General features: G+C 47.2%; 1 protein-coding gene across 1 annotated transcript in view; it reads left to right on the plus strand.

The window, feature by feature from the left end:
• Positions 1-22,694, plus strand: part of CNGB1 (cyclic nucleotide gated channel subunit beta 1) — a 1,326,699-nt gene that overhangs the window by 210,155 nt on the left and 1,093,850 nt on the right. The window contains exon 11 of the mRNA XM_086945539.1: positions 7,011-7,044. Coding sequence (XP_086801665.1) covers positions 7,011-7,044 — 34 coding nt within the window. The remainder of the gene's footprint in view (positions 1-7,010; positions 7,045-22,694) is intronic.

Consider the following 22,694-nt stretch of genomic DNA (forward strand, 5'->3'; position numbering starts at 1 on the left):
ACACCCGCTCAGTCCACAGACACGCCATTGACCTCTGGAACCTACTAGACACCATTTCTCCCGACGTCGCCTTCCTTACAGAAACATGGATGAACGCCTCATCTGCTCCAGACATCACCATTGCCATCCCGGAAGGATACAAGATCATCCGTAAGGACCGCACCGTCCAAACAGGAGGAGGCATCGCTATCGTCCATAAGAACTCCATCCGCATCTCAACCAGCTCAGACGTCAACCTTACCAGCGCCGAACACCTTCACTTCCAGATCCACACCGATCCCAAGACCACTCTCAGAGGCACCCTCCTCTACCGACCTCCAGGATCCCGTGCACAATTCAGCGACGACATCACTGACTTTATCACCCCACACGCCCTCCCCTCCGAGGAATACATTCTACTGGGAGACCTCAACTTTCACCTGGAAAAGAGCAAGGACAACAACGCCACCACCCTTCTGGACAATCTCGCCAACCTAGGACTCAAACAACTTGTCACTACCCCCACCCACATCGCAGGTCACACACTCGACCCTATCTTCACCTCCAGCAAACATGTCTCCTTCAGTCACACCACAACTCTACATTGGACGGACCACAGCTGCGTTCACTTTATCTACAATAAGACCACAACCCACAACCATCCTCAACCTACTCTGCGAAGAAACTGGAACAAAATCACCATCGACCAGATCTCCTCAGCGCTTCTTCAAAACCCCCCTGTCCACTCCTCAAACCCCGACCTAGCAGCCATTAACCTCACCCAATGGCTATCCAACAGCGCCGACATCCTAGCACCATTGAAAAAGCGTCAAATCAAACTAGGCAGCAGAAACGCCTCCTGGTTCAACGATGATCTTAAGAAATCGAAGAAACTCTGTTGCTCCTTCGAGAAGGCCTGGAAAAAAGACCCAAACTCCAGCACCAGGGACGCCTTCAAAAACGCCACCCGCATACACCACCAACTAATCCGATCTGCCAAGAAAGCCGCATTCAAAGACCGACTAGATAACAACGCCCACAACAGCAAGGAATTATTCAACATCGTCAAAGAGTTTACCAAACCCTCAGCCAACTCCAACGACATCACCCCCTCTCAAGCCCTCTGCGACTCCCTAGCTTCGTTCTTCCACAACAAAATCTCAGACATCCACAACAGCTTCGACAACCAACCCGGAGACCAACCCACCCAACATCCTACAGGACCTTCACCCCCCTTGAACATCCTTAATGACTGGAACCCAATCTCCACTGAGGACACCATCCACCTGATGAACTCCATCCACTCAGGATCCCCCACAGACCCATGCCCTCGCCACATCTTCAACAGAGCACACTCCATCATAGCACCACACCTCCGAGACGTCATCAACTGCTCCCTCAACTCCGCCACCTTCCCGGAAAGCTGGAAACACGCCGAACTTAGCGCCCTCCTGAAAAAACCCACAGCTGACCCCACCGAACTCAAAAACTACCGCCCCATCTCGCTCCTTCCATTCCCAGCCAAAGTCTTTGAGAAAGCGGTCAACATCCAGCTCGCCGCCTTCCTCGAAACCAACAAATCCCTCGACCCCTCACAGTCCGGCTTCTGAGCCAAACACAGCACGGAGACCGCCCTCATCGCAGTAACAGACAACATTCGAACTCTACTGGACAATGGAGACACAGTCGCCCTCATCCTCCTTGACCTCTCCGCAGCCTTCGACACAGTCTGCCATAGCACCCTTCTACAGCGCCTCAGAAGCATCGGAATCCAAGGAAAGCACTGGATTGGATCACCTCGTTCCTCACCGGAAGAACCCAGAGAGTCCGCCTCCCACCATTCAAGTCAGAGGCCACTGAAGTCATCTGCGGCGTACCACAAGGATCCTCACTCAGCCCCACCCTCTTCAACGTATACATGAGCCCCCTCGCGGCCATCGCACGCCAACACAACCTCAACATCATCTCCTACGCTGACGACACTCAACTGATCCTCTCACTCACCAAAGACCCTAACACCGCCAAAACCAACCTACATGAAGGAATGAAAGAAGTAGCCGAGTGGATGAAGCACAGCCGTCTGAAACTGAACTCAGACAAAACTGAAGTCCTTATCTTAGGTACCTCCCCCTCCGCCTGGGATGACTCTTGGTGGCCAGAGGCCCTTGGAAAAGCACCCATCCCGACGGACCACGCATGGAACCTGGGCGTCATCCTGGACTCCTCACTCTCTATGAACAGACAGGTCAGCGCCGTCTCATCATCTTGCTTCAACATTCTTCGCATGCTCAAAAAAACATTTAGCTGGATCCCCACCGAAACTAGAAAAACGGTCACCCATGCACTGGTTACAAGCCGCCTGGACTACGGAAACACCCTATACGCCGGGACCACCGCTAAACTCCAGAAAAAACTCCAACGCATCCAGAACGCATCAGCCAGACTCATACTAGACATCCCGCGTAAAGACCATATCTCCAGTCACCTGAAAAACCTCCACTGGCTCCCCATCAATAAGAGAATTACTTTCCGCCTCCTGACCCACGCTCACAAAGCACTTTACGACCTTGGACCCGAATGTCTCAACACACGACTCTCCTTCTACACCCCCCCGCCAGCTGCGATCTTCCAACCAAGCCCTTGCTATCGTACCTCGCATCAACAAAACCACCATGGGAGGTAGATCCTTCTCCTACCTGGCAGCTAAGACCTGGAACTCACTTCCCACTCACCTTCGTCTCACTCAGAACCACCTAGCATTCAGAAAGCAACTTAAAACTTGGATATTCGACAAGTAGTTCCCCACCCTTCTTCAAGCGCCTGAGACCCTCTGGGTATATAGCGCGCTATATAAATATTTTGACTTGACTTGACTTGACTTTATCATAATGCCTAGAAAGGCATGGGTTGCTAGCATGGTATGATGGTTGATTCTGTTGAATACTACAATTCAGTCACTGAGGATTACATCAGAGGGAAGGTGGTTGTGGTAGATAACATTGAGGGAATTTGCAGTTAGTGTTTGTGTGTTGGGAGCTTGATCTCTGTGAAGTGGTGTTAGTAAAAGCCAAATAATAGAGAAATAAGTAGGTTATTGAGTGAACCATTTAAATCCAACTGGTTAAGAGTTTTAGCCAAAAAGGACCGTTGTAATACAACAAACATACTGTGTTGTGTTACTATTCTTTAAATCCCCAAGTATTGAGGAGCACAGGAGTTCCACCACCAAGCATAAAATAATCTTTGACTATTCTTGGATAAGATCACCACCATGTCGAGGCAGTGCATACCTGGGGGTGTAGCAGGTGCGGTTGCTCCTGGGAAGCTCCAGCCTCACGATAGCTAATCACAATGCTGCAATTTAGCGTTGTGATTGGTCTGAGTGCTGTGGTTCAGCGCTCAGCCAGGAAATGGGAGGCTGGGCTTGTTCTCCATGTAGGCTGTAATGCAGCCTGCTTGGAGAACATTCATGCGGACTTACATATTGCCCACCACTCCTTCCCCTGCTCTGAAAGCAGAGCAGATCTGCCCCTTCCCGCGCACCCGCCCACCCGCTGAGATGCCTTAGTAGGAAAAATAAAATGATAATGACATAGGGTAATCATTTTATTAAAAAAAAGAAAATTCCACTGCGAAAAGTAGTGGGGCGATGCTCCTCCACCCTAGCGGAGGAGCTGCCACTGGGGTGTAGTATACATCTAGATTTGTTTGCATGCCACAAAATATGGTGCTGAACTCAGTGGCATAGCAAAGGGAGGGTCTGCCCCGGGAAGCATGGGTTCTGGGGGTGTCGGCCTCCCCCCACACCTCTTACATGCAGCAGTCATGGGGCGGCAAAGGCAAAAATCCCATCACCACCAATCGCCCCCACTCCTACATGCAGCCGCCACGGGTGGCAAACGCAGTGACCACCACAGGTGGCTAAAGGTCTAGGTACGCCACTGACTGAACTAAAAATAACACGATACATGGCCCTCATGTCACCACACTGACAAATCATGACTCTACACATGCATTTTTCTTTTCTCATTCCTGATTAGAAATTAATATATAAAACATACTGGTAAGATTAAATTGCAAAAAGTAGATGAATTGCTGTTAAGGCTCACATTTAGGTGATGCATCCCATAAAAGAGTAGTAGAGGGAACCACCTAAGGTGATTGTGTAAAAACAAAAAGATGATTCAGCTGTAACCACGTTTGGTTTAAACAGATTGGTCAGAATAGGTCAGTTTTTACCTTCTTTTTGGGAAAAGTGGTAGACATTTCTGTAAATTGTCACACAACTAAGATGTCTTCACTCTAGCATAACATTTTCCACCCATCTCTTCCATGAAATTGCCACGCATCTCTTTACACCCACTGTGATCACTCCCCTGCCAGCACATATTTTTCCAAGCTTCAATGATTCCTACATATCCATCCCAACATCAGATCAGTACCATATTCAATCCAAACTCGTAGGACCACCACTGTGCGCCACTCAATCTCTACCCGAGTCTGGACAGCAACACTATCACAACACCCCGCCCCAATGAAGTAACCACAGGCCTAGCAAACAAAAACTCTCACAAAATGTGTACTAGCACAACTTAACCAACACATACAACACCATAATCTGCTCGCCATTCCCCTGTCAGACTTCAGGGCAGGATACAGCACAGAAACAGTTATACTTAACGTCACAGATGACATTTTCAGGATGATGGTTTCAGGGATCTCTTGCCTGCTTATATTACTTGACCTGTCTTCAGTATTAAATACAGTCAACCATTGTCATGTGGCTGATAGGGACATTGTCCACATCGCTAAGTTAGCAAGAGCCCAGCAACCATGATGCTGCTTTTGCGCACGTTACTAAAGGGCTTTATTTTTGAAAGACAATGTTTATGCCTTTCACATGAGAACCGTCTGCTTTGTTCGTTCTCTGCCTCTTCCTGGAGTTTAGTCTGAACACTGAGTAAGGCTGATAAACAATGCACCTTGTTATTCTGTTCTGGTCAATCCTTAGTACCTATACAAAACATGCTAGCACAGCTGTTGCTGGAAACTCGTGCTTTGATATTATGAGGATGCATGTTTACGTAACACACTCTTGGAGAGGGAGCTTTCCAGGGAGAAGAGCAATTCAGTTCCTGAGATGTAGATATACCATCTAGCCACTAAGGTATGGGGTCGGCTGACAAAGCCCAGAGATCTTCTATTATATAATAATACTTCTTTGTACCAAGGGGAGGGTGGTTAGACTTTATAGTCCTTTCTCCACTGTCTTTTTATGATGGAATCTCCCTTTATGATATATGGCCTTGCTGTAATGCTAACTTTATTGATATTATGCATTTTGCGTTTTAGAGCACGATAGTTAAAATAAACATTTTAAACTATATTCGTGTTTCGGTTAGTTCTTATTGTGGACGGGTATGAGAGTGTGAGCGAAAAGGTGTGTCTTGTTACCGCAATTCCTGAGAAATCCAGGAGTGTTGTGTTCTGAGGTGTTTCCTCATGAGTGTGTAGGAGAGTAAGTGAGAAACAATAGCTAGTCGGTCCTGGGTTTGTGGGCGCTAAGGTGGTGGGAAGGCTTAGCCCCTGTACACCGAGGTCCTATGTTCCTGTGCATAGTTCTGTGTATGGGCATAATCCCTGCAACACCATGAAACACACTTAGCATTTGAGGAACAAGCCACAACTGGTCCACTTCTTACTTCAACAACCGATCACAGCCAGTCAAACTGAAATATGAACTATCTGAATCAGTTTGACTTTCATACATCAATGTGTCCCCTGAGGGCTGGTTCTTTCACCCGCTCTCTTCAGTCTTTATATGGAGCTGCTGACAGCTATTCTACAATAAGCTAACCTTGTATATCCCCTATATGCACGCAACACTCCATTTTACCTGAAAATCTACTCACTCAGAGACATCCTCCACCTGAACAAAACACTAAAGACAGTCCAGCACTGTCAAGCTTTAAACCACATGCAGCACAAACCACTGAAAACAGAATACCTCCTATCTCCTCAAGGACACTCCTCACCAATGCAAGTGTGTTCACTAACTGAGAGGCTTTAAACTACTGTCCCACAATAGGGCACTGTGCCAAATCTCTGGATATCACACTAGCTACAAACTTGAGCATGACTTCTCACATAAATTCCACAGCAAGAAATGCCAGATACAGCCTCAAACTACTCAAAAAGGTCGATCATTTCACATAAATAAATAAATAAACCAGCGTTATCAAGCTTTCTAAAATAGTTGAATGTTAAAATATCAGCATCTGGCCCATCACATTTGGTACAAATATCAAAGTACTTTAAGCAGTACAATGTCATTGATGCATGTGGGGCCACCTTTCCATGATGAGCACGTTTGACTGGTTGCAAGGAGATGTGTGTTAAAAGTTAATTTCATGAAACACATTCAAACTTGTTTACAAATTTTCAAGATAGACCCTAAGTTAGGAAAACTACAACTTTCAGATCTGATGTAAAGGAATTGTCTGTATCTCCCTGAAAATATCCCCTGGCCCAAAATCTCAGAAAGACTAAAGCCACAAAATCTTGTAAGACAGAAAATTGGTGGAAGCCTCAATGAGAAGGGAGTCAGTTTTGTGCTTGCAAGGTATGTAATAAAAACATGATTCCTCAGGTTTGCAGTGAGTTGTAGTACAGCTTTGTGTATCTAGCTCAGGTAAGTTTATTGTGGTAGATCTCATTCCTTCCAATGTCTTTTCATGGACATTCATGCAAAAACTGAATTCTCTGTCCAGTATGTCTCCTACTTTCCTATTCCTTTTCCATCCTGACATCTGTTGGGCACTGGGAAAAGGGCAGCAAGAAACTGGGATGGCTAGAGAAAACAGCTAGAATGGAACAGAGTTCAGCCTAAGTACTGCACACAACAGCATAGATGGAATGCGTTGGATGAGGTGTTGATGAAAAGAGACAGGCTATTGGTGACTCAGTGAAAGATGGCTGCAATGTGGACATTTCACTAAATTTCTGACCAATTTCTTTGGTTTGTTTCACAGGAGGTGAAGGTGGAGTCCAGTCTAGAAGCTGCAGGTTAGTGGTCCCTCTGTGACTGTAAGTGAAACCTACACAAGAAGGGAGAAGGGGTCACCTACCTACTATAAAGACTGAGTGCAGAAGCATCTCTAAATGACTAAACAGATATCTCAAGCAGGGAAACAATGTAATAAATATCTCAAACATCTGAAAGTAACAAAAAAATAGAAAAATAGCAATGATAACTAGTACAAACATATATTTTATTCAAAGGGAAACAATCAATACATATATAGGTAGATTTTAATAATGTTTTACATGTATAATAGAACAAATCTAGTGACATGATCAAATGAACTTTGTTTACATAAGGCACCCAAAAGAGGACTTGATATAGCTAGTGAAATATCCCCCAGTTGACGTGAAACACAGCAAAATATAAACTAAAACATCATCATATCAGTTACACCCCAGCACTCACTCATTAGATCAATCATACCACAATCGTACTCATACATCTATCATAAACAATGCTCATTAAAAATGCACATATATAGACAGGGGCCACAATTAAAAGTAATAGTGGTATCACGAACAACCTAATATCTGGGTGAAAGAGTATACTGCTTTACACTAATGTGCATCCAGCCATATGCAATTCAATCTTGACCCTGTGCCTCATGGGAATAGTCCAGACCGAACTTAGGGGGTCATTAGGATCGCGGACGGACTTGAGTCCGTCCGCGACCCCAGAGCATGAGGGAACGTCCGCATGGCCTGCGGCGTTCCCTCTGTGCAGATTAGGATGTGACCGCCAGGGTGGCGGTCACATCCTCTATTTTTAACATTGCTGCGGGTGGAGCTTCAAGCTGCACCCGTAGCAATGTTAAAAATGCATGCACAGCATTTGCGTGCACAAAGCGGCAGGCACCGCGCGGTGCCTGCTGCATTGTGCACGCAAATGCAGGGGGGTACCATAGGTACCCCCCATGTGCACCCCCCACCCCCCACTACACCTAGGGGGCCCGCAACGGGCCCCTGCAGTGCAGTTACACATGCGTTTCCACGGCGGAAAAGCCGCCGCGGAAAAGCATGTTCCCAAGCACATCCTAATCTGGCTGACGGTGTCTAAGAGACACCTTCACCATTTTAGTGCTTTTCCGCCGCGGTTGTAAGCCAGCCGCGGCGGAAAAGCTGCGGACCTAAACCATGACCCACCAGCCATCCTAATGTGGCGGTGGGTCCTGGTGGGTCCGCAGAGGATTTTCCGCATCCTCCGGGCCGGCGGTGGCTTCCGCCGGCCCGGAGGATGCGGAAAATCCTCTATCCTAATGACCCCCTAAGGGTGAAAAGTGCTACGCAAACAATGGCACAGGGTCAAGACTGATTTGCATATGGCTGGGTCTAAACTGGGGTGGCATGTGAGGAAAGGAACAATGGATTTAACCCAGATCTCTTGACTGGGGGTGAATGTATGATTTATTCAGCATTCCGTACATCATTTGTTTGCGTAGCAAATTCCTTATACTGGATCATCTATGAATAATACTGTTAAGCATATGTTAATTGTCTTCCAATAATATCTGACCTTTTTTCCATTACAAGGCACTTTTGGAGTTAATACTGAAGCGCTGTCTTTTGATACTATTTTGTCTTCCAGTTGTGTAGAGGTTGTTTTGCATTACTTGTTTGAGGAGGGACAACTCATATGTTAATTTGGTCTATCTAAACACAGTCACTGTAATCCTTCAGGAAGTTGTTGGGGACATAATGATGAGATAAACGAGTCTTCCTCAAAATTGTTTGTGGTCAATCTTTTGTCAGTGCCATGTCAGTACCTTGCTTTTTCTCAAACTTTTGCTAAGTCTAAATTGACCTCACTTCCCTTTCATGGAGAATACGATCGCACCATTTCTGCTGAACCTGGTGCTATTGTTCGTTTGGATGTATGTATTCCTTAACAAAATAGGATATTGAAGGTTTACTGGAATGAGAATTGACAAAACTGGTTCATTTTACACCCCCCACAAAGCCACAGGGGCACATTTGTGTATTGTACCTAAGAAAGATCAAGACCTTGCCTTGATTGTACAGGTTTAAATTAAATTACAATCAAAGATCGATATGATTTGCCTCTCGCAAAGGTTAAATTGTAATCTGCCCAACAAGCGATAGTCTTCAGTAAGCTCAATATGTGAAGTACGTATCATCTTCTACATATATAACAAGTGGAATTCCGCTTTTTGCACTTCATTTGGCGAGTTTGAATTTGTGTAGTGCCCTTTGGGTTGTACAATGGCCTAGCTATTTTTCAGTACGTTATGGATTCAGTTCTTCTGTTTTTTCAATTGATTTGTGTAGCTGTACCTCGGACGACCTTCTGGTTTTTCTAAGACACTAGTTGAGCATAAAGAACATGTAACTTAGGCACCCTCAGCCCTTCAGCATCATCATTTATTCTGCAAACATAATTTATTCTGCAAACCTGAGAAGTATGAATTTGAGAAAGATGAAGCGTAGTGTATTGAATTCAAAGTGAATGCTTCTGTTGTTTCCATGTATCCAAAGAAGGTACCATCAATTTTGGAATGATCGTCACCTACTCACACCAAAGAGTCTCACAGTTCTATTGTACAAGCAAACTTTTATTGTCAACTTATTAAGAATTTTGCAGAATTAACTAGTGACATCATTTGTGTTTTGAAAATCAGCCTGCACCTTTAAGGACTACAGGGATATTCTCCTGCTTCCAAGAGATTAGCATGGAACAATCAAGATAAGCTATTCTTGCCTGCAAATTGGGCTCCCCCTTTGATCCATGCCCTCCTAGAGTACTTCAGGTACTTGTGGACATTTTCAATCCGCCCATTAATCAAATAATCAATTCATCCTTTGAATCCTCCAACATACCAGACAATTTGAAGATTGCGGCAGTAAAACCCCTTAAAAAAAGAAAATCGCGGATCCTGCTACACTTTCTAACCTCAGACCAATTTCACTGTTACCATGTCTGAGTAAACTAGTGGAAAAACTGGCCAACATACAACTCTATGATTTCCTGTTGAAGGAAAATATCCTCCACCCAAAACAATCAGGTTTCAGACCCGGCCATTCAACAGAATCAGTGCTGCTTCACACCACAGAAACATTAAAGCTTGCCTTAGATCAGGGTAAGGATGCAGTACTGGTTCTGTTGGATTTGTCTGCCACGTTTGACACGATCTCTCACGCCACGCTACTCAACAGACTTACAACCAGTGGCGTTACCAATAAGGCGCTAGCCTGGTTTTCCTCTTTTTAAGAAAACAGACGCAACATAGTTACCCTCGGCCAACACATGTCCATAGAAAAACAGCTCCTATCGGGGATCCCCCAGGGCTCTACCCTAAGCCCAACGCTTTTTAAGCTTTACATGACCCCACTGCTTGTCTTGATAGATTCATTTTATGTCGAAGCTATCACCTATGCAGATGATACCCTGATCATCCTTACCCTTGATAAAAATTCCTCCATGTCGGAAGAAAAATTCTATCACTGCCTAACGGCAGTCATGAACTGGATGAATCTCAATCATCTAATTTGTAACAGCCAAAAAAACGAAATTACGCTGTTTGGGAAAACAAAATCTCTTTACGCCCAGTCTATGGTGACCTGAAAACATGGTTCCACCGCCGAACACTGCAGACACAGTACGCAATTTAGGGATTAAGTTTGATGGCTCCCTATCGTTTCACAGCCAAGCATTAGCAGTAGTAGACATGTGCTTCCATACTGTAAAAATCCTGTGGAAGTTTCTGGATCTATTGCCCTTAAATGCTAGAAAAACAGTTGCGGTGGCATTGGTTCTTTTGCACCTGGACTACTGTAACAGTCTAATTGCAGGAGTAAATAAATCGATTATAAAAAAATTACCGATGGTACAGATCGCAGTGGCCAGGCTGGTGCTCAGGCTACCGAGAGGATCCTCCTCTAGTGAAGCACTCCACAGACTACATTGGTTACTGATTCAGAAAAGAATTCTGTTTAAAGTCTTAACAATAGGGGTCCCAGATCTCCAACTCTATTTCGACACGGCACAACTTCGAAGCCTGGTGGAATGGTATCAGCTGGAGTCCAGCAAACACTGGCTTTTCCAAGATCAGGCGGTAGTGGGTAGGCCCTTGCAAGGGATCCCCTTCCTCCACAGACGCCACAGGTCTCCCAACCTCTACGCCTCTTATATCACAGGCACAGTAATGGAGGTGGGGGACAGCGTTGTGACCAAACACGATCTCTCCTCCTTTCCCTCCCCTCTCACGCCACTCTTTGACAACCCCAACTTTACCCCAGGCCTCAACCCGAAAGCATTTGCGAACTGGCGCCGCTCTCACTGCAGGGAACTCGGACACATGTTCAATCTAGAAGGGCTCCTCTCCTTTCCACAGCTGAAGGAAGAGTACGGCCTCCGAGAGGAAGACAGATTAGCTTACCTGCAAGTACGGCACTGGGCACTTCACCCCGACATCAAACCCGGGGCACAACGGCATCTCACCCCATACGAGAAATGGCTACTCACATGTACCTCCGAGAAGAAATTGATCTCGGACCTGTATCAACACCTCCTCCTCACAAACAAACACACATACAACGCGGGCAGGTGCTGCTGGGAGCGGGAACTTGGCAGGACTCTTACTCACAAGGAGTGGAGTGGGATATATCACAGGGCACGACACTCCGCATACCACACCGGGCTGACGGAAACCCTCACCAAGGTAGCCACTTATTTGTACCTTACGCCCGAACGCCTTCATCAAGCCAACCCCAACATCAGCGACCGCTGTTGGAGAGGTTGTGGGGAATTAGGCACTCTTGAACATCTGCTCTGGAGCTGTGACCGGATACAGGGGTACTGGGACGAGATCATAAATGCCATAGACTCCCACTTAGACACCCAACTTCCCCGGTTCCCTGCTTACATCCTGCTGGGGCTGCCCAATACCCTGATGTATCCCCTGAAATCCCAGAGAGGCCACCTCATAGCAATTACCCTGGGGGCAGCCACACAAAACATATTAGCACACTGGAAAACCCTACAGGACCCCCACACATTGGCTAGTTACACAGGTTATGGTCGGTGCTTGGCATGGAGAAGCTATCCCTGGTGGGGGCGGGCAGAGGGAATGAATTCCCGGACTTGTGGCGTCCCTTCTTAAAGCTGCTGACGGGAGAGTTCAGTGAATTGAGCTGTCCCAGATACTTGCGCCTCCTCAGGCTAGCGGACACTCCCATCCCTGAACAGACGGCAACCAAGGGCTCACAGCATCACAGGCGCTGATTCTTACCTCATGCTCCCTATTCCCTTTTTGACTCCGAGGGGTTTTTTCATTTTCTTCTTTCTTTGGTAGGTGGACAGGGGAAGGGGGTGGGGGGCGGGAAATATTCGATTATTTATGACGATATTTGCGGCATGCACAGCTGTCCTACGCCTGCGGGCACTGACTGTATTCATTTTTACCTGCATTAACGCTTGCCTGGATAGGCTTACCTGAAGAAACATGGCCGTATTGTTTGGATGTTGTAAAACCCAATAAAAGATTTAAACCATAAAGTCTTAACGATTACTTATAAAGGAATAAAATCATCAGGTTCGACATATCTCATGTCCAGAATTCGCCCATATACAACACAACGTCTTCTGCGATCATCTTCGGGCAACTATTTGGCTATTCCCAGCTACCGACTGAAAACAAAAGTAAGCAAAATCATAGCTTTTCTAGGAACAAGAGCCTGGAACAGTTTACCCCTCCAGTTGAGATTGGCGCAATCAGAACGTCTCTTCAGGAAGCTCCTGCAAACTTGGCTGTTCGCTGCCCCAGACAGCACTGTGTTTCCCCTCATATGACACTAGATAAGTTCACGGCTTCACTCTTATGCCCCGTCTCTTTTCTGTTTCTGTTCCGATTTACTGTTTTCTCCCCGGAGTGAACGTAGCGCTTTAAAAATACATTCATTCATTCAGTCAAAATGGAAATTATGAGAAAGGGGTTTTCCTGGAATGATTGAGCTGACACACATTTCAATACCCTTGAAATGACAATTTACCCAAATACCAATCTCATGCCATTCAGACACTTCTAAAAAGTTCATTGCAGAAGCAGGTCTCTATGAAATAGCTATTGGGAGAGTTTTGTTAGAAAGATGGATTGACACATCCTGTCTTTTACTTATACCCTGTTTTTTGGGGCCCTGAATGCAACTATTTAGATTTGGAAAGAGAACTTTTAGCAATGATGATATCCTGTTCTCTTTTGATGGGCACTAAAGGACCATTTGAAATTCAAATGGATCGTTCAATTCAATTCAATTCAAAGAATCTTTATTCGGTGATTAAAAAACACCATAAAAGCACATTCAAATTTACACAATAAAAAAGCATTAAACATTTCAGAATTCTTTGTACCATAAATTTACAGACATAGTTGCAGTAGTATGACCATACTTAACATTAAAAAAACAGAATAAAAGGTTCAATCTACACCTCTAGTGAGCCTTAGTCTAAGGGCAACTTTAATGAAATTCAAAATGCTACACAGTGTCAAAGGGTCCTCGGCTTTCTGTAAGAAAACTAATGCCTCCCTTGCGTGAACCAAATTAGCATTTTTAAGATATTTACAAGATATTTACGCCGGGGCATAGAGTAGAGAGGACAAAGTAAGCCCAGATGAAGGGAATCCTGCGGAGACCTATTGTCGCAGCCGCAGGGCCCCTTCTGGTCTATTGTTGTGACAAACCCAGCTGGTGAAGCCAACATGAATGGGAGTAAGTTAAGTCTAAATCGGCACATCAGGAACCTATCCTGGGCATTGTGCATGAGAAACAAGTACGGCTCCATGCCTTGAGCACTTTTTACTTGGCGATGGGCCCTCACAGTTTTTTTACAGCCTTCAGCCACCTCTCTGCACATGGTTTTCTGTTCCAGGAATATTCTCCCCACATGCTGTTTGTCCTGGGCTACAATCGATGTGGGGTGAAGGAAGAGGTTCCCCAGGCCTAGCTCCTCTAAGTTATTCTTTACATAAAGGAGCCAAGGAATACGCATACATTTGTCCCTCTTTAGACAATCTGATAACATTTCTCTGCTTAGTGACGCCTCCGGGTTCACCCAAATTTTTAGCCAGGCTATAATAGGCCTCAACTTTATCAGATCTTCTATGTATGGTCTCCCTAACTCACTGTGGGCAATCGAACCAGCAGTACATTGTGGGGCCCTCAGAACTGATTTCAAGTATTTGTTTTCTTCTCTCTGTATACTAGTGGTGTTAACAAAGCCCCATACCTCTGCCCCATAAATTACCTTGGAGCATGATACAGAGCCATATAGGTTTAACACCTGTTCCGGGGACCATCTTCCTAACCTCCTGCCATAACTAGCAATTGCCCCGTTAGATGATATCATTTTACCGCAGCGTTCCTCCACCAAGGTATCAAACCGCAAGGCACCATCAAATGTAACACCAAGGTATGGAAATGTTTTGACCTCTTCCAATGTATGGCTCCCTATTTTGTAAGTAAATTTAGAGGCATTCTTTTTCCCTGCCAGGAGCACATAACATTTACTGAGATTTGCAGAGAGATCCAGGGCGCCCATAAAGCTAACAAAACCTTCAATCAGGGTTTGAAGGCTCCTCGGTGTGCGTGCGATCAAAACCGCGTCATCTGCATAAAGCAGAACGGGGATATGCCGCGACCCCACCCTTGGGCAATCTGCCTTCAATCCTAGCAGAAACTGCTCTAAGTTGTTGACATAAAGGGAAAACAAAAAGGGAGCAAGAATGCAGCCTTGACGAACTCCACTCTTGCAAGGAAAGGAACTAGTCAGCCCCCCCTCCCTATTAAAGCGGACCCTGGCAGTAGTATCACTATGCAGTTCTTTCAAGATCTTAATTAGGCCGCTCTCTATCCCCAAGCTGAGCATCATGCCCCACAGTTTTTCCCTGTTCACGTGGTCAAATGCTGCTGCCAAGTCCATAAAACCCATGTAGATGGGTTCATCACTAGCTATGGTATACTTGGCAGTCAACATATATAGATTTAAACACTGATCGCTAGTGGACCTCCCTGCCCTAAAGCCGTATTGGGTGTCCGAGAAGATGTTCCTTTCCTCGGTCCACTCGGACAATCTATTAAGGATTGCCCTCCCCAAAAGCTTTGCTGACACATCAATCAGGGAGATCGGGCGGTAGCACTTTGGGTCATCCCTATTGCCCTTTTTGAAAATTGGCACAATTACTGCCGTGGACCAGGATCGGGGCAGGCCATAAATAATAGCGGTGTTTATTACCCTTGTCATGAGGGGGGCCCACAGTTCGATGTTACTCAGAAAAAGATCGGGAGGGATTCCGTCAGGCCCCGGTGCTTTGTTTTTGGTCAGGCCATCAATCCCTGCAATTATTTCCTTGATGGAAAATTCCACCAGTGTGGCCTCAATAGAACTGGCCGGGGAGTCTGCAATGGTGCCTGGCTCATGGTTATAGAGGCCCCTAAAGTGGTTAATCCACTGCTCAGGGAGAATATTAGCCCCTACATCCGGGGAATCTTTTTCCTGGAAAGTTGGGTTGTTAATTATTTTCCAGAAACCCACTAGGTCCTTTTTTTCCCCCGCTTCTCGTAGATCTGCCCATGCTTCCGCCTGCATGGCAAACTTCCTCCTCTTAATTTCTCTTTTGTAAACGTCTCTACACTCTTTAACTTTATGGGGAACCCTTGGTTTGGCTTTAAGGCTACTTTTCAGCTCCCTCAGGGCTTTAGAGCAGGCTTTATCAAACCAACGTGGATTCCCGTCAGTCTTGAGAGGCGCACTGGTTTTCAATAAACCGTCGACCAGCTTGGCAATCTGGTCGAAGGCTGCCATTACCCTCGGTCCATGGACTTCGGTATCCAGACAGTCATTAATAGCTAGTTTCCCTGCGTCCACCAAGCCCTTATAAAACTTTTCCCCATCAACTTTAGCCCATTTTAATCTCCTGCCCTGGTCTGTTGCCCTCTCAGTGATAGTGTGGTGGGCTCTAGTTCTTGGGCCTGCCAGATACAACAGTTCCAGGGTAAGAGGGTTGTGGTCGCTAAAACCACTCCACTCAATCCCAGCACTGATTGTCTTATTCATTAGAGCCCTCGAAACCAAGATATAATCTATAAAGGAGGAGCATCCTCTACCCTTAAATGTGGGGGGGAGTGTGCCACCCTCCTGCAACTCTACCTTGTTAATGGTATGTCCCAGATCATATTTAAGCCGTAACCTCCTCAGGGCAAGGCCCAACGGCGTGTGAGAGAAATGCGGCCCATTCTCCAATGGACATCGGGACCAATCTATGTTTGTTTGGACCAGTGCAGGGCACAAGTGGCAATTAAAATCTCCCATAACCACTAGCCCATAAGAGAGCCCGTTTTTTTGACCTGATAGTACCTGACTCAACTTGTTATCCAGTTCGGGGGCAAGTGGAGAGTTAGATCCCGCGATCTCATTATTATAGAGATTTACAGCGACGAATCTAAGTCCTTTCCCCGTGAACCTAACAGCCTGAATTCTATGAGAGTTGCACTCAAGGCTAACATATTTTCCCGGTAGGCTCAGGTCAGTATAAATAGCCAAACCTCCCATGGCTCTCCCTGTCTTGATTTTTGCGCAGGTACAACAAAGGACTTATACCCTTCTAGGTGAAAATTATTCTCCAAAGCCCAGGTCTCCTGCAGGCATATTATGTGAAATTTCCTGATATATTCAAGCCACTCCTTGTTATTAACTTTCCCAGCCAAACCGGCTATGTTCCATGAAATTATTTTTAGTGCATCCCCCACCTGGTCCCCATTAGGTTGCATCCCATCTAGAGGTACTCGCCCTACCTCCCCCGAGACTGGTCCTTGTGTGTCACCCATGTGAGCATTTTCTACGACCCTCGGTTCATCCAACACCTGACTCCGGGCACTACCTGTTGATAGGTGCCTGGGAATCTCCTGCTCTAAGTTTTGGACACCTCTATCCCCGCTATCCCCCCTACAGTGATCTATTTGTCAGTCCACCCCCTCGAGTCCCTCCAAGCAATGGAACCGATTAAAAGTTTGGAAAGGTGGTGGTGGTCTATTAAATGGTGGCCTTGGATTGAACTCATGGTGCTGGGCGCCCCTTCGACCCACCCTTTCCCAGTTGTCATCAGAACGGGTCCCATGTGTGCGAACCGGGGCGGGAGGAAAGAAAAAGGACACCTGAAGTGTTTGGATTGTTGTCACTAGTGATCTATTCCTTCCCTGGCATATGTGAGCAACTGTTCCAATATCCCTGAAGCTCACCAATATGCAGTCCCCTATGATGGATTTTCGAGTTCTCCCTATCCAGGGTACCCTTCTGACCATTATTATCTCGTTATTTAGGTGTACAGGTAAGGGTCTATTCTGATTTAGCCACTTAATCACCCTAGTTTTTAAAGTGCAGAAATCCTCAGCTTCACCCTCCTTTAATGGTGGGACGCCCGCCATAACTACTGTGTAGTCATTCGCCTCTGGTGGTAAGTTGGGTCTGCGTGGCCTAGGGGGGGGCTTCATTACTGGGTTGGGCGCAACACTTTCTTTCCGCTGTACCATAGGAACACTGTTTACCTTTGCAGGGGTGCTAGATCCTGTACTATGGGATGGTTTATTTAAGGCGGGAATGTTCCTCTGAGTTTGTGGTGGGATGGTCGTGATGGGCGCCTGTGGGGGAGCCAGTTGTAGTACGCTGTTCGGGGGTTTTGGGCTAACAGTAGATGTAAGGGCCTTTTCGTGGGATTTGGGCGGGTTTTTAATGCTACTTAGTGTGGCCTCAAGGATTGTTAATCTTATTTCCACTTTTTTAATACTTTCACTAATAGGTAGCAAAAGTGACCTAAGCAGGAATTCCAGATTGCCCAGCGGGGCAACAGAGAGAGGGGCATTGGTGATGTTACTAGCCATCTCGTTAGGCACAATGGGGGCCCCACCCTCCTGTGCCGTGGGTACAGGGTGTGAATCACCCGCCACAGTCACAGTTGGTGTGGTATGTTTAGGTGGCTTCCCAAATTCGGAGTGAGAGATCTTGGGTTTATTTTTAGCCTGGGCCCCCTTCGACTTCCTCCTACGTTTATTTGGAGGGGGTCCAAATACACCCTGCGCAGAAATTTGTTTGGGTTTAGCTTTTCTGGGCTTTGTTTGTGGGGGGGGTTGGGAGATTAGATCTATCGTCTCCCTGGTTGGGCTTTCGCTCCTCACTGGGGTTGAGGACCTTGGTATTTCTGGGGGCGTTTTTGTGACATCCCTGAGCAGGAAAGGGACGTCTTCCAATAGTGTTAGATCTGTGGTGGGTGTAGGGGGATGGTCTCCTAGGGGTCGGCCTTTCAAGTTGTCAATAGAGCGTCTCCGCTCAGCCCTAAGACGACTTAGCATGTTTTCCTTGTCCCCTTCTACCCCCGCCCGCGGGAAATAATTTTCTAAGGTCATGTTTCTTGTTCCTGCCTGTCTTGAGGGGGTACATTCCTTTGCCGGGGACGGCATAGTCTCTTGGGATGTAGTTCAAGCTGGGAGATTGTTGATCGTTGATCGGCTTCTATACCTGGGGGTGGGCGGTGGGGCCAAGAGATTGGGCCCAGCCCGGCCTCTTCCGGCCCCGGACGGCCACAGACGGTCCCGCCCTTGTCCCGGGCTTCTCCCGGCGCGCTCCCGCTCGCTCCCGCTGAGCGGTGCCAGTAAACTGCCTTATACCCCGATACTACTAGAGATTGGCTGGAGAACAGGGGGGTGTGGCCAGCGGGGAGAGCAGCCCAGGTGTGACTGTTTGGGCGCGCAGGGACTCCTGGACGCTGGAGTCCCTGCCTCAAAGCTCGCAGCCCCGCTAGCTCGCTCACCTGCCCCGCGTTCCTCTCGTCTCCCTCAGGCAGCTCCCAGAGTCAGTAGGCAAGCGCTGCGGGACCCGCGAAGCGGGTCCGGCGAGGCGCTACAGCAGGCTCAAAGTGCAGGGGTGCACGGTCCTTTCCCAAGGCTTCCGGATCCACAAATGGGCGTCTGCAACTCCGTGAAGGGTCCCAGGAAGGCGAGTAAGTGGTCCTCTTTTGGCTCCGTTGGCGGGGGGCGTGGCCAGCGGGGAGAGCAGCCCAGGTGTGACTGTTTGGGCGCGCAGGGACTCCTGGACACTGGAGTCCCTGCCTCAAAGCTCGCAGCCCCGCTAGCTCGCTCACCTGCCCCGCGTTCCTCTCGTCTCCCTCAGGCAGCTCCCAGAGTCAGTAGGCAAGCGCTGCGGGACCCGCGAAGCGGGTCCGGCGAGGCGCTACAGCAGGCTCAAAGTGCAGGGGTGCACGGTCCTTTCCCAAGGCTTCCGGATCCACAAATGGGCGTCTGCAACTCCGTGAAGGGTCCCAGGAAGGCGAGTAAGTGGTCCTCTTTTGGCTCCGTTGGCGGGGGGCGTGGCCAGCGGGGAGAGCAGCCCAGGTGTGACTGTTTGGGCGCGCAGGGACTCCTGGACGCTGGAGTCCCTGCCTCAAAGCTCGCAGCCCCGCTAGCTCGCTCACCTGCCCCGCGTTCCTCTCGTCTCCCTCAGGCAGCTCCCAGAGTCAGTAGGCAAGCGCTGCGGGACCCGCGAAGCGGGTCCGGCGAGGCGCTACAGCAGGCTCAAAGTGCAGGGGTGCACGGTCCTTTCCCAAGGCTTCCGGATCCACAAATGGGCGTCTGCAACTCCGTGAAGGGTCCCAGGAAGACGAGTAAGTGGTCCTCTTTTGGCTCTGTTGGCGGGGGCGTGGCCAGCGGGGAGAGCAGCCCAGGTGTGACTGTTTGGGCGCGCAGGGACTCCTGGACGCTGGAGTCCCTGCCTCAAAGCTCGCAGCCCCGCTAGCTCGCTCACCTGCCCCGCGTTCCTCTCGTCTCCCTCAGGCAGCTCCCAGAGTCAGTAGGCAAGCGCTGCGGGACCCGCGAAGCGGGTCCGGCGAGGCGCTACAGCAGGCTCAAAGTGCAGGGGTGCACGGTCCTTTCCCAAGGCTTCCGGATCCACAAATGGGCGTCTGCAACTCCGTGAAGGGTCCCGTGAAGGATCGTTCAAATTTGCACTGCTTGTGAAAGCTTCTGTGCAAGAATAGTCATCAAACTAGATGGATATTTTTCTTTGCTCATAATGATTTCACAATCATTTATATTCTTGGCTCAAAGCATTTGTTTTGCTAATACTCTGTCCCATTTTATCCTAAGAGATCTCTTACTTATGATCAGCATGTATTTTTTTCAAATTGATTGGTTGGTATTGTCTTGGTTTTTTTTCTTTGAAAGAATTAAATTGGTACGAGAAGCTGTGGGTCCAAAGGAATTAGTATCAAGATTCAGTTTTGCGAATCCTACATAGCGATTTTTTGTGAATCGCTATTTAGAATTTGCAAAATGGAATGTATGTACAAAATCGCTATTTTTTAGCGATTCCTTATTATTCTTAATTTGCGAATTCGCAAAATGCGAATTCGCAAATAAAGAATAATTTCCAATGCATTCCTATGGGCCAGGAGGCCCATAGGAATGATAGTGCAATAATTCTCAAATTGCGAATTCGCAATTTGCTAATCGCAATTTGAGAATTATTTCAAGGGTGCAGGGGTGTCTCAAAGACACCCTGCTGCACCCCTGAAATTTACATGTGTGTGCATGTGGCACACATACATGCCCTATGGGCATGTATGTGTGTCACATGCCACCCTCACAAATGCCAAATAGGGCATTTTTAAAAGAAATCGCAAATTACCACCAACTACAAGTTGGTGGTAATTTGCGATTCCTTAACACAAAATCGAAATTTAAAAATGTTTCATACATATCATTTAAGGAATCGCAAAATTTGCGATTCCTTAAATGCTATGGCAAAATAAGGAATCGCAAATTATTGCGATTCCTTAAATTGCGATTTTTTTCATACATATGAAAAAATGCAAAAAGGCCGTTTGCGAGTCGCAAAGGCCGAAATTCTGCGAATTTCGGCCTTTGCGAGTCACAAAAGCCTTGATACATCTGGCCCTAGATTTCCATCTCAAGACTTTTATATTTCAACAAAAATCAATTGTATTCCAGTCAGTAAGCCATTTTGGTTGTGACTGTGGAACTACAATTGGATGTGATAAAGCTGTGTTATGATTCTGCAATTTCTGCGCATAGAGGAGTGAAACTATTTTGGATTTCGTTTTTATTATTTTTGGGGGTCAACTGAGATATACATGATATGTTTTCGCTTTTACCGTTTGTACTCAACACAAATCAGAACATTCCATACTTATTAGATATTTACAACCGCTACATGTAGCTTCTGAGCATGGCCATGTAATCTGCACAGACTTTATAATGGATCTTCCATCTTCTGAAGGATGTCAACTATAATGGTACTATAGTGGTACCTTTTCACAATGCCTCATTCTTTTCTTTTGGCTAGGTTACCTACAGCAGAGACAATTGTTCAGTGCTGTTTGGTGGATAGTTATTTAGGTACTTAATGTCTTTCTTATTTATGGAAAGATCTGTGCAGTTCCTCATAAATGGAAGCCTATTTTATTCTGGTTACCTTTCTCACCGGAAACAAGCTTCCCCTTTTGTACTGCTTTTGGCCGCCATAAGTGTGGCAGGGTATGCTCAGACGTGAGTCCCTTGCTCACTTTGCCACTGGATTCAAGCAAGCCGGGCTGAAGACGGCTGGAATGCCAGAAACCGGTCCTCGGAAGCTTGTTTCTGGTCCAGGGAAGACATGGCTTGGCAGTTCGTGCTGGACTGTTCCCATGAGGCACAAGGTCAGACTGATTTGCATATAGCCATGTCTGAACTGGGGTGGCAGAGTGGGCTAAAGAATGGTGATGGATTAAACCCAGATCTTTTGACTAGGTGTGAGTGTTTGATTGATTCAGATGCTCCGTCCATCACCACCCCCTTTTGTACCGCTTTTGGCCGCCATAAGTGTGGCAGGGTATGCTCAGACGTGAGTCCCTTGCTCACTTTGCCACTGGATTCAAGCAAGCCGGGCTGAAGACGGCTGGAATGCCAGAAACCGGTCCTCTGAAGCTTGTTTCCGGTCCAGGGAAGACATGGCTTGGCAGTTCGGGCTGGACTGTTCCCATGAGGCACAGGGTCAGACTGATTTGCATATAGCCATGTCTGAACTGGGTGGCAGAGGGGGCTAAAGAACGGTGATGGATTAAACCCAGATCTTTTGTAAACAGATTTTATTGTTGTTCACACGCAAAAAAAATCACAGGGCACAACTCGCCATCTTGCCCACGCAGGGGCCCATTAGTCAAGAAGCATCCTATTCCCAGCATACCTAAGGGGGGGTCGTTATATCTCCACGACGCTAGCCGCCTCTGGCCCATGCCCTGTAAGTCTATAGCAATCCATACGTAGGCCGCCAGAGCCGAGTCTCAGCAGAGTCCAGGAGGATGAAAGTCCGAGTGCCCAGCTGCAGCACCGTACCTCTGTGCATGGCAGGTATTCACGGCCTCCAAGCCCCCCCCACCCTTTGAGGGACTCCGCTAGGGTAGGGTTCCCAGTGTCCCAGGCCAGCTAATGGTGAACATTTTATACATATGCGAACAGCAACACAAAAACTCCAACACCCCCCCTCCCCCTCCCCCCCCGAACACCCTGTCCCCGCCCCCCCGTGGTGAAAGTGCCATTAGAAGTATATCAGTCCTCGAGGCCTACCTAGAACTGGA

The sequence above is a fragment of the Lissotriton vulgaris genome, chromosome 12 (assembly GCF_964263255.1).
Source record: "Lissotriton vulgaris chromosome 12, aLisVul1.2, whole genome shotgun sequence".
NCBI classification, from domain to species: Eukaryota; Metazoa; Chordata; class Amphibia; order Caudata; family Salamandridae; genus Lissotriton; species Lissotriton vulgaris.